This window comes from Schistocerca nitens, chromosome 2 (genome assembly GCF_023898315.1).
Source record: "Schistocerca nitens isolate TAMUIC-IGC-003100 chromosome 2, iqSchNite1.1, whole genome shotgun sequence".
NCBI lineage: Eukaryota > Metazoa > Arthropoda > Insecta > Orthoptera > Acrididae > Schistocerca > Schistocerca nitens.
In genome coordinates, this window is record NC_064615.1 from 12,781,007 (window position 1) to 12,796,419 (window position 15,413).

At 43.8% G+C, this 15,413-nt stretch overlaps 1 protein-coding gene across 2 annotated transcripts in view; it reads right to left on the minus strand.

The window, feature by feature from the left end:
- Positions 1-589: 589 nt before the first annotated feature.
- Positions 590-15,413, minus strand: part of LOC126235673 (UDP-glucosyltransferase 2-like) — a 57,508-nt gene continuing 42,684 nt past the window's right edge. Inside the window, exons 6-7 of one of the 2 annotated variants that reach the window (XM_049944399.1) lie at positions 12,969-13,188; positions 590-1,448 (exon numbers count right to left, since the gene is read on the minus strand). In XM_049944399.1, the coding sequence (XP_049800356.1) occupies positions 1,163-1,448; positions 12,969-13,188 (506 nt within the window). In that variant the 3' untranslated portion in view covers positions 590-1,162. The remainder of the gene's footprint in view (positions 1,449-12,968; positions 13,189-15,413) is intronic. The other variant, XM_049944398.1, reaches the window with a different exon arrangement.

A 15,413-nucleotide genomic window follows, 5' to 3' on the forward strand; every position in this document is an offset into this window, starting at 1 on the left:
AGAGACACTGCGTGGAAACGAAATAGAATAACCACAGAACTAAAAGCACCCAGTAGAAAACTGATTTTCTAAAACCAAATTTTCGATATGTTTGAACAAAACTGAGCTATACACTTGTCTGCAACATAAATTTCTTAATTAGCACATGTATCATGTCTTAGACTCAGTGAAGTGAGACATGGAATTTTGAAGCGAAAAACAATTCAAAACAGTGGGTAGCTCATTGGAGAATAAAGTAATGCCAGTTGTGAATCGGTATTACAGATAGGAGAGTCACCAACTGGGTCACAGGAGAGACTGGTGTAGACGACGAAATTGTGACTGTAATGAAAAGTAACTGTAGCTGATCACGTAATTCTTTGTTGGTTTCAAAGAGATAAGGGAGGCATGACGACTAATTGGAGGTCGAGTAGGAAACATTAGGAATAGAGTGTAATGCATGGTGGGGGTATACTGTTATTAAATGCAGTATTTAAACAATTTACTATTTTTCAATTATGTATGAGTCGATAATATAAAAAAGAAAAAATTTATTAATAAAAGCGGGTACAACTCTCGATAGTGATACAAAGTAGAGAAATTCAGCATTCTCTAGACAATATCTCTACAGATCACTTTCTATATACTTGTCCAACAGTAAGGCACAGATATAACACAATATCTCTACTCAGTTCATTTATTATGTAAACACTTACGTAAATTTTAATAATTCAGCCGTCTTCCATAACTATTGTTATGTTACTGTTGCTGTAGTATAAATTTACTTGTATGATAATTTTAAATTACAATTAATGTACGATTTAAACTGTGGTTCTTGTGTATTTATGAAATGCCAACAGTTTCGAAACAGAAATAATTGTGAATGGCATCTGAAAAGGGGTTACCTTTTTTTTTATTTTTGTAACTAGACGGATAGTCAAACAACAAGAAGTGTAAAACAACGAAGACTAGAATCTGTTTCCACCGCAAAATGCTATCTGCATTGGCACCACCGCTGTCACGAAAATGTGTGGCACAAATTTGACAGTAGTGCTTCAGTGGCACGATATGTATCATCTGACACAGATCATGATTTCACTCTCCAAGAAATGTCTTTAAAGGTTCAGGACTGTAGTAAACTTGGCTGAGAAACAGCGACTGCTTAAACACTGTCTGGAGAACATCACTGTTTTTTCTGCTTCTGTTTCTGTTTGCTGCCTGTGAAGAAGGAAACTGCCCGCCGCGTGACGAAGTAGACGAGGCAGAGTGTGAGAACGGCGACCGCCAGCAGGAAGGCGACGACGTCGAGCAGCAGCAGCTGCCACCAGTGCAGGTCGAGGGCGGCGCTGCGCAGGTGTGGGGCCCCTCTGTGGCGGATCACGTACTCGATCCACCACACGGCCCGCTCCAGCGAGTCCGCCTTGTGCTCGCGGTATACGGCAGAAAGTCTCTTCATGTTTTCTGCGTATCTGTGGAAATAAGATAAAATGGGATAAGAGTCGAAGGATGATTCAAGAAATTCTCGTACAGCGATACAAAATTACTAATCACGACAACATGAAAGCGTAGACGGGGAAAGGAAGGAAATACGATCGTTGGCCAGCATAGTAGTTTCCGACCGAGCGTAATTGTGTTCATTTTCTTCCTATCAGTCTCCCGACTCTAGGGCCAACCTCTTCATCTCAGGAACTGTCGATGACATGCCTCGCACAGGCCGCCCAAGGACTACTACTGCTACCTATGGATTGGGGCACGGAGGAACCCTGATAGCAACGCCACCATGTTGAATATACTTTTCATGCAGTCACGGGACGTCGTGTTACGACTCAAACTCTGCGCAATAGGCCACATGATGCGCAACTTCACTCCCGAGGTCCCTGGCGAGGTCCATTTTTGCAACCATGACACCACGGAGCGGGGCAAAGATAGGCCCAACATGCCGAATGGACCGCTCAGGATTGGCATAACTTTCTTTTCACCGATGAGTGTATCATATGCATTCAATCAGACAATCGTGGAGACGTCTTTGGTGGCAACCAAGTCATGCTGAAAGCCTTCGGCACATTTTCCAGCGAGTGCAGCAAGGTGGAGGTTCCCTGCTGTTTTGGGGTGGCATTATGTGTGGTCGACGTACGCTGCTGGCGGTCATGAAAGGCGTCGTAACGACTGTACGATACGTGAATGCCATCATACGACCGATAGTAGAAACCATATCGGCAGCAAATTGGTGAGGCATTCGCCTTCATGGACAACAATTCGCGGCCCCATCGTGCACATCTTGTGAATGACGTCCTTCAGGATAACAACATCGCTCGACTAGAGTGGTCAGCATTTTTTCAGACATGAACCCTATCGAACATGCCTGGGATAGATTGAAAAAGGCTCTTTCTGGACGACGTGACCCACCAATCACTCTGAGAGATCTACGTGGAATCGCCGTTACGGGGTGGGACAATCTGGACCAACAGTGCCTCGATGAACATATGGATAGTATGCCACGACGAATCTAGGCATGCATCAATGCAAGAGGGCGTGCTATTGGGCATTATAGGTACCGATGTGTACAGCAATCTGGACCACCACCTCTGAAGGTTTCCCTGTATGTTGGTACAACATGCAATGTGTGGTTTTTAATGAGCAATAAAAAGGGCGGAAATGATGTTTATGTTGATCTCTATTCCAATATTCTGTACAGATTCCGGAACTATCCGAACTTTTTTGATGTGTGTATATTCTCAGAAATTTCTTCCCGAAATTAAGGGCTATATTTGATAATAGTAGACATATTTTATATATGTTAGTGTGCTTTTTATGCCTATCTTGTTCCATCCATCATGAGCTATTTTGCCGCCTAGGTAACAGAGTTCGTTACCTTCATTTACTTCGTTACCATCAACCCCGATGTTAAGTTTCATGCTGTTGTCATTTCTGCTACTCCTCATTACTTTCGTATTTCTTAAATTTACTCTCAATCTGTGTTCTGTACTCATTATAATGTTCATTCCATTAAAAAAAATCCTGTAATTCTTCTTCACTTAGTACAGCAATGTCATCAGTGAATGTTATCACTGATATCCTTTCAACCTGAAAATTAATACCACTCTTGAACCTTTCTTTTACATAGCTTCTTCGATGTATAGATTGGATAGTGGGGACGAAAAACTAAATTCATATGTATTTTAATCTAAGCACTTCATTGTTCTTCTTCGACAGTTATTGTTCCTTCTTCGTTCTTGTACATATTGTATGACGCTTCATTTCCTACACCTTACCCCTATTTTCCTCAGAATTTCGAACACCTTGCACTGTTTCAAGTTGTCGATCGTTTATCCCAGGTCGACAAATCGTACGAATGTGTCTTGATTCTTCTTCAACTTTGTTCTGTTGTAGAAGATATAGTTTCAAAAATATTGTTTCCTCCTAGGCCTGTTTGAACGGCACTCAGCCTTCAGGCCACAAGTGGCGCATCGGGACCATCCGACCGCCGTGTCATCCTCAGTGAAGATGCTGGTAGGATGGAGAGTGATCAGCACGCTGCTCTCCTGGTCGTTATGTTGGTTTTCTCTGACCGGAGCCGCTACTGTTCGATCGAGTAGCTCCTCAGTTGGCATCATGAGGCTGAGTGCACCCAGAAAAATGGCAATAGCGAATGGCGGCCCGGATGGTCACCCATCCAAGTGCCGGCCACCCCTGGCAGTGCTTAACTTCGATAATCTGGCGGGAACCCGTGTATCCACTGCGGTAAGGCCGTTGCCAAGCCTGTTCGAATAGGAAACACATTTTATACGAGGCAAAACACTTTATATGACACAAGGAAGCATATGGAGAATAATTTCAAAGTGGGCTCTTCGTGAAATTCATTTCTTCATAAATTTCATTGCAAGATAATATTTCGGAGATGCTTGGCCACTCGAACAGCAATTACGCATTGAGTGAGACATTAGGGGGAAGTTTATATTGCACTTACTGTATTGTACCACTATTAACCACTGACACATTACTTCGAGATATGCTATTGCAACAAATCGTACCACAATATCGTGTTTTAGATAGAGTTTCAGTGTGACAGTGGCTTGAACAAGCATTCAAGTTCCAAACCACAAACCGGACGATATGGCACTTAGAGATTCAGAATGCTGTTTCTCGCAGCTACGTCTGTTCAGTTTTTCAATGACGTAAAACTTCACCTTATGAAGTCACAAACGTTCTCATCCCACGTCTACGTTTACGTTATAGGGAGCAGAGTGACTGTTAACTGGTTAGATGGGAGCTGAGGCGCAGCAGTGCCGTCATCATTTGTACGTCTACGGTTGTAATAACGTAATATAGTTTCAAAAATATTGTTTCCTCCTAGGCCTGTTTGAACGGCACTCAGCCTTCAGGCCACAAGTGGCGCATCGGGACCATCCGACCGCCGTGTCATCCTCAGATGAAGATGCCGGTAGGAGGGGCGAGTAATCAACACACTGCTCTCCCGGTCGTTGTGATGACGCCACCGCTGCGCCTCAGCTCCCGTCTAATGTGTGTACATTTATTTTGAGAAATTCCGTAACTGTTAGCAACTCAGTGAAAAGAAGGATCTACGAGGCTCGTCTACATGCACTGGTCAACGAATACAGAGAATCTTAAGTATTTACGCTCAGCAGAGGCGCGACGTATCGTGGCGAACCCGTGCGTCGCGACAACTAGATTGCTCAGGCGACTTACGTATGAAGTCCCGTTCTCCTAAGAAATAACATTCGAAAATATCTCATCTGGTCTTCACCCGGAATATTTCGCGAGGAGTAAAGGAATAATGTGAAAGGACAATTAAGAACAGGAACAAAAGTGCGAGAAGAGAGGATACCAGTGGCACACATTCATGAGGCGGTTGCTTGGGTTGAAAATCCTGAACGAGTATGGTGTCGTGAAATTGAAGCTACGGGCTACTTAGTACCGAATTCAAGTAACCAAATTCGAAGATAAGAGAAGAGAGTTAGAAACAACTACAATGACAGTCACAGTGTCGAAAGATGATAAAGAAAAGCCATATACAAACGACAGGAAATGCAAAGCACAGCTATATAAAAACACGAAAACGTGGCAAGAATCCTTTTTGTTTCAGAAGGCACACATCCAATACTGCCCTGGATAGAAGCAATAATGGACAGGAGCATAGTTTTGGAGCTTACGTTTGTATGGAAACGATGTATAGACGGCAGAAAACATCTTGCTGAGGAGTTTTCAAGAGTTGGAATGTGATATTATTGTAAGAATTATTAGAAGTTCATAGAAAACTCTTCCAGAAGAAGAGATATAAGAGCTGTTTGTTTGAATTTTGGATTGTCGCTAGCAGTTTTACTTGCTATTACTCCCTCAGAGTGAGATCAGTAACCAATTTACAAAAAAATCTTACGTCAGGGGCAGAGTGGCGTGTAGCGCGGCCACTGTGGGCTTAATAGAAATGAGAGGGGAAATATTTTATTGTTTGTCTTCCAATGCCGACAACTCACGATCACGCGCATCTACTACCGATCAGCTGCTGTGATAAATGTTAAACCGAAGTAACATAGATTTGTGCATGTAGATTACAGAGACGATCAGCTTCAAATGTGGTACATATTTCTAGCAAGTAATATGAAACCATATTAAGGCTGTTGCAATACAGTGCAATGAATGAAGGAAAAAATGAGTATCAAAACATTTAGGAAATATCATCCAACCTAGTACCCCTTTGTGCCAGTTTTGAAGTAGTTTAGTTATACTGTTTAAAACTGTGTCTGTTCTGTTATAATTTGCCTAATACAAAAGTCCGATTGAAAATGGTCTTCTGCAGGAGACTGGCATTCTTTCAGATAGTGGGGCATGGAGGGGCGAGGAAAATGTGCCCAGAAATTAGAAAAACAAACATCGGATCCTGTTGCGATGGCACCGGCCACAGAACCCACTTAAGTACTGAAAATTGGTCACTGTGTAAGCCTTCAGAAAAATTCATCTAATTCCAGTACATTATTTCATTTTTCGTGTAAGAATATTTATTGTGATACCTTACAGTATGTAGATTGAAAATGTGTAAGTGGGAAGCTACTGCAATAGTCACAGTTTGGTTTCGGTGAAAGCTGAATTTCTCTTCGGGTGGCCTCTTTCACCTCTCCACCCCTTCCTATTCGACCCAAGGTGTCGCCCTACAATGTCAGTATTGTCTCTTAAGCAAAAAAGTTCGATGGTCACGGTATTAGAAAATTTCTTCCGCTGTGTAAATTATGTTAGTAGGAGTAATCTTGTCTTGCAACGTCGATCTAAAATTCTAAACGCTAATTTGGTTTGAAGGTATTTACTGGTATGACAGATGCACATGTATATTAGCCATAAATAGATATTTTTCCTGAAAAGAGGAACTAATGCTTATAGTAACTGAAATTCAGTCATCAGTTAACGTTCCGTAAAGTTCATTTGTGAATTACTCTTGCGCCTTTATCATTAATGGCGTACGATTGACATTACGGTAATTTCTGAAAGTGTAGAATGTGCAAAAACAACCTCACTAAAATTGCCAGAATTTCCACGTGATACTGACTTACAAATTACTGCAAGAAACATAACGAAAATGATCGGCAATAAGTGAACTACCGCGGAGTAGGCTGATCATAACACATCCAATTTTTTGGGACTCAATTTGGATGTGGTACTAATGCTATCTTGTGACTAACGAATCCACAAACTCGGCTATTGATTCCATTCAGAACTGTAATGTATCGGATGCTTTTGTTAAGCTGTACCCTTATAGCAGAGAAACGTATATGAGTCTTTCTCCGTTCCAAGAACTGTGCGAGAAAGACCTTTCTGAACCCCTCACACATGTGACTGTTAACGTCTTAAAATTAAGTAGAAGACAAAAAAAGACACCACGAAAGAATTATTGGTACGGGATAGAAATCGGTGCACATACAGACAAACATGTGCCGACAATTATAATTTCAGAAAAGTATGGATTATTTATGCAAGAAGAAGACCTTCAGAAATAGAGCTAGTCAGTGACGTGTTGATCCACTTCTGCCTCTTATTTTTGGAAGCAATTATTCGGCATGGTACTGACTGATAGAATTATCTTTCTGAAGAAAATCATGCCAAGTTCTGTCCAATTGGCCCGCTAAATCGTCAAGATTCCGAGCTACTCGTAGGCCCCCGCCCTCAGTGCTTCGAACGTTCTCCCTTGGAGAGAGATCCAGCAACACTGCTGGCCAAGGTAGGTTTCGGCAAGCACGAACAGAAGCTGTAGAAACTGGTGCCGTGTGAGGACGGGTATTATCTTGCTGAAATGTAAGCCCAGGCTGGCTTGCTATGAGGGACGACAAAACGGAGCGTAGAATATTGTTGATGTACCATTGTGCTGTACGGGTGCGGCGAACGACAACCAGAGGGGCCTGCTGTGAAAAGAAATGGTACCGCAGACCATCGCTCATGGATGTCGGGGCGTAGGGCAGGTGGAAAAAAAAAAAAAAAAGTTCAAATTTGTGTGAAATCTTATGGGTCTTAACTGCTAAGGTCATCAGTCCCTACTACTTAACCTAAATGATCCTAAGGACAAACATACACACCCATGCCCGAGGGAGGACTCGAACCTCCGCTGGGACCAGTAGCACAGTCCATGGCTGCAGCGCCTAAGACCGCTCGGATGGCCACTGACCGGGGCATCCCAGACGCGTCTTCGCGGTCATCGAGGCTAAATTCTATTCCAGTCAATGAGATTTCAGGCTGACGACGTTTCAGGAGATGTCCCGGTCAACGGTGGGATACAAAGCTGCCAACCGGCATACGGCCCGGCAGCCAGGAGTCTGGGATGTCCTTTCTTTTCATAGCAGGGCCTTTTGGGCTCTTATCCGCGGCAAACTTCATCACAACGGTACATTAACGATATTGCATGCCCCGTTTTGTTGCCGTTTATAGCAATCCAGCCTGGGCTTACATTCCAGCAAGATAATGTCCGCCCGCACGCGGCGAGAGTCTTTACTACTTGTATTCCTGCCTCCCTAGCTCTACCTTGGCCGACAAAGTCGCCGATCCCTCTCCAGATGAGAGATTTTGGAGCATTACGGCCAGGGCCCTCCGGTAAGCTTTAAATTAAATTTTAAACATTCCTTTTCTTTCAGATCCCATTTTCCAACATTAATTCAGAATTACTGCGTCCAGCACGCCTCTAAATTATAATTACCGGAAAAGTGTTTGTGGCAGCCCCTTGGAAGACGCAGCAGTTCTATCATTGGGCAAAGCCACATTGCAGACACCTGCGCATAAGTTCAGTTATCGGAAAAACTACTGAACGTTAGTCGTTGAATGTCTCTCGTTATACGGCCGCAGCTCCACAATGGTACTTTTCCGACCAGAAGCTATCTTGAAAATTTTCCTCGATTTGACGTCCCGTACACTGTCGCCCCTACTAAAATAGTTGGGTATATGGCAACAAAATGACTTTTCACGTTGGTGTATAGAACGTATGAGACTGGCGATATAGCAACAGACTTTTGGAAAAGCAGCATCCACATAATTTCGAAGATAGCAACAGCCGAATTATCGTACAATCGGCTTAACAGCTGATGTATCCAAGTAGCTGACAAGGATACTATACAGAAGAATGGAAAAGAAAACTGAGAATCTGTTGGGTGATGGTCAGTTTGTCTTCAGGAAAGGTTAAAGCACCAGAGAGGCAGTTCTGACGTTGCGTTTGATAGTGGAAGCAAGACTGATGTAAAATCAAGACATGTTCATCGGATTCGTCGACCTGGAGAAACCGTTCGGCAATGCCAAATGGTCCAAGATGTTCGAAACCCTGAGAAAAATTGGGGCAGTCTACATGGAAATGCTGGTAATATACAATATGTGCAAGAACCAAGATGGAACAATGAGACTAGAAGACCATGAACGAAATGCTCGGACTAAAGAGTGTAGAAGACAGGGATGCAGTCTTTCGCCTTACTGTTCATCTATACATCGAATTAGCAATGGATGAAATAAAAGAAAGGTTCAAGAGTGGCACTATAATTCAGAGTGATTGGACATTAGTGATAACATTCGCTGATGGCGCTGCTATTCTCAGTGAAAGCGAATAATAATTGCAGGATGTGCTAAATGAATGAACATCCTAATGAATACATAATATAGACTGAGAGTAAATCGGACAAAGACCGAGATAATGAGAAGTAACAGAAATGAGAACAACGAAAAACTTAACATTTTAGTTGGGGCTCACGAAGTAGATGAAGTTAAGAAATTCTGGTAACTAAGCAGCAAAATAACTTACGATGGACGGAGCAAGGAGGACATTAAAAGAGACTAGCACTGGCGAGAAAGGTATTCTGGCGAATAGAAGTCTGCTAGTGTCGAACATTTCTCAGAATTTACGTTTGGAGAACAGCACAGTACGGTAGTGAGACACAGACTGTGGGAAAAGCAGAACAGAAGAGAATCTAAGATTTTTAGATGTGGTGCTACAGGAGAATGCTGAAAATTACACGGACTGATAAGGTAAGGAATGAAGAGGTTCTTCGCAGAAACGGCGAGGAAAGGAACACACGGAAAAACACTGCCAAGAAGAAGGGACAGGATGATAGGACACCTGTTAAGGCATCAGGAGATAGCGTCCATGGTACTAGAGGGCGCTGTAGAGGGTGAAAGTTGTAGAGGAAGGACTCTACTATGAGGTGAAGGGGTTGGCACAGGAGAGGAATTCGTAGCTGACCTCATCAAATCAGACAGAGGCCTGATGCCCCCCCTCCCCACCCCGAAAAAAGCACGCTGCTCCCATATTATTATCAGGTTGCTTTTTTGCATCCCGCACACTCAAGGGAGGACGTGGGCAAAACCGACGGCAGACTTGAAAATGGGTTTAAGGTCAGCAGTGCTGATACAGCACTTTCTTCACCCATACAGCCCATTGAATTTATCGCCGCTCTGGTGCCCGCCTACAATAAATCAAAACAGACACGAGTTTTACTGCCCGCTTGGTGGATGAACTTTTCAAATCATGCTTACTGGTACCTTCGCTCAAGTAGAATTGAAATTGTCACCTAAAACTTTGTCAGAATGCTCTATTTCTCGATGTTAAAGTACCTGAAGATAGACGATTAATCTACCGAAATTGGTAAAATTATTTGCAGAGGACGAGGTGGACAGGTGGAATTGAATTTACGGTGGTTAATTCAGCTTGTAAGTACACTCATTGCACGGCTTTCTTACTGAATGTCTCCTTGTTTCTAAAGAAACGTGGTTTTCAATTGAAATATTGATCTGCTGTATCTGAAACTTTGGACTCTTCCGTACCCATGCGAAGTCATCAAAGTAGTCGTCGAACTTCCCTAAGACACGCGCGACAGCTGCATACCTTGCAGTGTCTCAAGTAAAGATTAACCAACATATCCATCATCAATCCGCGCGTTACCTTTCGAACTTGTTTGAGTGACACGACTTCAGGAATTGAATGGCAGGTAACAGGGAACCTGGAGCAGCCTTCGAGATACCTGCAAGATGACTTGCGAGATACAGATGTACAAAAGTATTATTTACACTATGTGCTGCCACGACTAATAATGAGATTTAATCTTTGTCCTTCCTTCTACTACCTTGGACTACATAGATATATTTATGATGACGTAGAATATATTTCATTTGATTACAAGAAGTGTGACTATGTTTAATTTGATGTTTTCTATACGAGTTCCTTATGTAAAGAGTCAGATTCCTTATGATGGTCTTTCAGATAGTTTTACTAAATGCATTGTGAGAAACTGAAGGAAATAGGTAGAAGTGTTGTAAGAACTGTTGAGGTGAGAGAGGTATCGATAGTTGTCGGGTCGGAGAGTGTGATGCAGATGTCCGCAGCTCGTGGTCGTGCGGTAGCGTTCTCGCTTCCCACGCTCGGGTTCCCGGGTTCGATTCCCGGCGGGGTCAGGGATTTTCTCTGCCTCGTGATGGCTGGGTGTTGTGTGATTTCCTTAGGTTAGGTAGGTTTCAGTAGTTCTAAGCTCTAGGGGACTGATGACCATAGATGTTAAGTCCCATAGTGCTCAGAGCCATTTGAACAATTTTTGTGATGCAGATAGTCACGTATTCGCGGATGGCGCTTGAGCATGGCGGTACAGGGAAGTAATGTGTGTATTGATGGTGTGCGTTTAACGCGATATTAATACCGGAATTTTGTGTGTTAGACACGGTTTGAAATTTGACTTTGTGATGGACATTCTAAACGGACGTTGCATTACGCGAACGCTGTTTATTTTTGCTAAACGATGCTTGTGGCAATGACAGTGCACTCGAGAACAGACAGTATTGTTTCTTTTCCTTTTTTTTATTAAAATGAAACTCTTCCAGCTCTATTTAAGATTTCATATTTATTTGGCTACTAGTTTCGACGTTGCGTCAACGCCAACTTCAGGCCCGTACACTTTAATGATATCAGTTGTGTGTGTCTGAGTACTAGTAACTGCATGCCATTCATGTGAAGCAGGTATTGGTCTCTCCGTGGACTTACGGTGCTGCATAGAGATTTACTTTGTTACGGCCTACGACAAATGGATGCTACGTAATTTACTACCACCGCCAGCCGAAACAGGATGTAAGGAAAGAGGATACATTAATGCCAGGGACACGACTGGACGAACATATTGGATTCACATCAGCTACTTCAAACTGCTTCTACTGTCGTCGCCACATCACGCCGGCCCAGAACAGATAAGATTCTCTCTTCGAGAACTCACAATTGTAGACAATTTAATTTCTGTTTGCTTTCTAATAGATCATTTCTTAATGTTTATCGCCGTGAATAAAAATAGTCTATTGTAAAGGCTGTTCGCCTTCAGTGATTGTTGACCCCACCATTAACAATAGTTATTGTCATCCTTTTATTTGGTTTATTTTTCATTGTATTTTTACTAGTCGTTGCATGCATTGTATTTGTCTTTTTGAGGGGTTTGCTTCGACGTATATATGCAATCGTTTAGGCAGAAGAATTTCTATGTGGTACTGTGAAATGTGACCAGACGTGTAAGGTGAGGCATCCGCCATTGAAGTCATTTACACCGACCAATTACAAAGAAGTAGCTTATTCGCCATTGGTTCAAGTTAGCGTATTAGACGGAACTTTGAATCTGACAACTGTCAAAGTACGCAGTCTTTGTTTACATGTTACTTAACATCATATTTCCATACATTAAGGTTTAGATGCAAAGTTATCTGGGTTTAACTGCTACTGGTATGGAAAATTATAGTATACTGTGTCCTTATTTAACAAATTAGGTTCAGAGTGTTTTACTGTTTTCACTATCAAACGATTTTATTATCAGAAATTTAACAAGGTTGGGAAACTTCTCATATAGAGGTTTGATTTTGAAGTTTCTGGAAATAAATCATGTTCTTGGGTTTTACACAATATTACTTTACTTCATGCACTTTTTCTTTAAGCGTTTTCTGATTGCAAATTCACGGTCAAAGTAGATCTCCAGGAACCGTTTTCTTCACAACTAAAACATGAACTATTGTATTTAAAATTTGTCATCCCTTTTTTTTATATCTGTTTATGTGTGTGTAACGTTTTTTAGCGCTATGTACTGCGTACAGTGGAGAAATAGTTAGGAGACGTTAACTGGTTGTATTAGTGTAACACTAAACCCTGTGGTGCATCAGCATCTGTGAGGCAATAGTTTGAGGACAATAGTATTCATGAAACGGACTTATTCTGCCCAGAGTCCTGCTCTGAATCGAATGGAAAACCTTCTGAATGAGTTACAATGCCGACTTAGTTTCAGACCCCAGCCTCCAACAACACTATCTTCACTGGTTTCGGCTCTTTAAGAAGAATGTGGTGCAATTCCTCCACAGACGTTGGGACTGCTCAATGAAAATATCACCAGCAGAACACAAACGGTCAAAAAAGGCGAAATTTGTGTACACCCATATTACCGCCCACTAGACACTTATGATCTGATACTTTATTTGCCCTGGAGCTTTGAGTGACTTACTTTGGTTCATCCAGAACGGTCCTTACAGCGGCCAGCAGGTTGTCCTTAGTGACGTCTTGGTAGTCCAGCCTGACGCCGATTTCCGCCTGCGAAATCTTGGCAGCGTTGTGCGGCTGGTCGGCGAAGAAAGGTATGACCACAAGAGGAACAGCGTGGTACGTAGCCTCATTCATGCTCTGAAGACCTCCTTGCATTATGAAGAGGCGGACGTTTGGATGAGCTGCGGGCAAATTACGCCATTTGAACTGTTGGAGTGTGTCAGAGCGTTGTGGCATTTCAAATGGTTCAAAAAATGGCTCTGAGCACTATGGGACTCAACTGCTGAGGTCATTAGTCCCCTAGAACTTAGAACTACTTAAACCTAACTAACCTAAGGACATCACAAACATCCATGCCCGAGACAGGATTCGAACCTGCGACCGTAGCGGTCATGCGGTTCCAGACTGCAGCGCCTTTAACCGCACGGCCACTTCGGCCGGCATTTCAAATGGTTACATGGTTTACAATGCAAAGATAAATGCGCATTTTTCAATCTTTTTAAACCTGCGTAAGTTTCCAATATATTCGTAGATTTTGATACAAACCTTGTTTTTTTGGATTCTGCTTAGTTCTGAAGTAGCTTCGCTGCGAGACTAAAGACGATGTAAGCATATTGGTGAACGAAAAAGCTTTGCCACAACCTCGCACAACACTTCGGAATACAGTATGTTGGACACTGTGTAACAACGAGATGGTATCACACTCCTCCCCGAAAATATTCTGTTGGAACCCTTATCTCGCAGAACACAAATTCTGTAGTCACTTATTCATATATTGCAATTCAATGCGGTGGTCCATGAAAAGCGTTTACGAAAAATAAAAATCTAGGAAAGCAACTTTCTCTCCATATCAGTTTTGGTTTTGGAAAGAGGAGGAAATCAGCATTGCTCTATTGACTGTTCCTGAAGAGAAATGAAGGACAAAAAACTGATATAGGTTTTAATATAGGAGAGCAAGTACACTCCTGGAAATTGAAATAAGAACACCGTGAATTCATTTTCCCAGGAAGGGGAAATTTTATTGACACATTCCTGGGGTCAGATACATCACATGATCACACCAACAGAACCACAGGCACATAGACACAGGCAACAGAGCATGCACAATGTCGGCACTAGTACAGTGTATATCCACCTTTCGCAGCAATGCAGGCTGCTATTCTCCCATGGAGACGATCGTAGAGATGCTGGATGTAGTCCTGTGGAACGGCTAGCCATGCCATTTCCACCTGGCGCCTCAGTTGGACCAGCGTTCGTGCTGGACGTGCAGACCGCGTGAGACGACGCTTCATCCAGTCCCAAACATGCCCAATGGGGGACAGATCCGGAGATCTTGCTGGCCAGGGTAGTTGACTTACACCTTCTAGAGCACGTTGGGTGGCACGGGATACATGCGGACGTGCATTGTCCTGTTGGAACAGCAAGTTCCCTTGCCGGTCTAGGAATGGTAGAACGATGGGTTCGATGACGGTTTGGATGTACCGTGCACTATTCAGTGTCCCCTCGACGATCACCAGTGGTGTACGGCCAGTGTAGGAGATCGCTCCCCACACCATGATGCCGGGTGTTGGCCCTGTGTGCCTCGGTCGTATGCAGTCCTGATTGTGGCGCTCACCTGCACGGCGCCAAACACGCATACGACCATCATTGGCACCAAGGCAGAAGCGACTCTCATCGCTGAAGACGACACGTCTCCATTCGTCCCTCCATTCACGCCTGTCGCGACACCACTGGAGGTGGGCTGCACGATGTTGGGGCGTGAGCGGAAGACGGCCTAACGGTGTGCGGGACCGTAGCCCAGCTTCATGGAGACTTGCGAATGGTCCTCGCCGATACCCCAGGAGCAACAGTGTCCCTAATTTGCTGGGAATTGGCGGTGCGGTTCCCTACGGCACTGCGTAGGATCCTACGGTCTTGGCGTGCATCCGTGCGTCGCTGCGGTCCGGTCCCAGGTCGACGGGCACGTGCACCTTCCGCCGACCACTGGCGACAACATCGATGTACTGTGGAGACCTCACGCCCCACGTGTTGAGCAATTCGGCGGTACGTCCACCCGGCCTCCCGCATGCCCACTACACGCCCTCGCTCAAAGTCCGTCAGCTGCACATACGGTTCACGTCCACGCTGTCGCGGCATGCTACCAGTGTTAAAGACTGCGATGGAGCTCCGTATGCCACGGCAAACTGGCTGACACTGACGGCGGCGGTGCACAAATGCTGCGCAGCTAGCGCCATTCGACGGCCAACACCGCGGTTCCTGGTGTGTCCGCTGTGCCGTGCGAGTGATCATTGCTTGTACAGCCCTCTCGCAGTGTCCGAAGCAAGTATGGTGGGTGTGACACACCGGTGTCAATGTGTTCTTTTTTCCATTTCCAGGAGTGTATTATTCATAGCGTCATTTCCGTCTG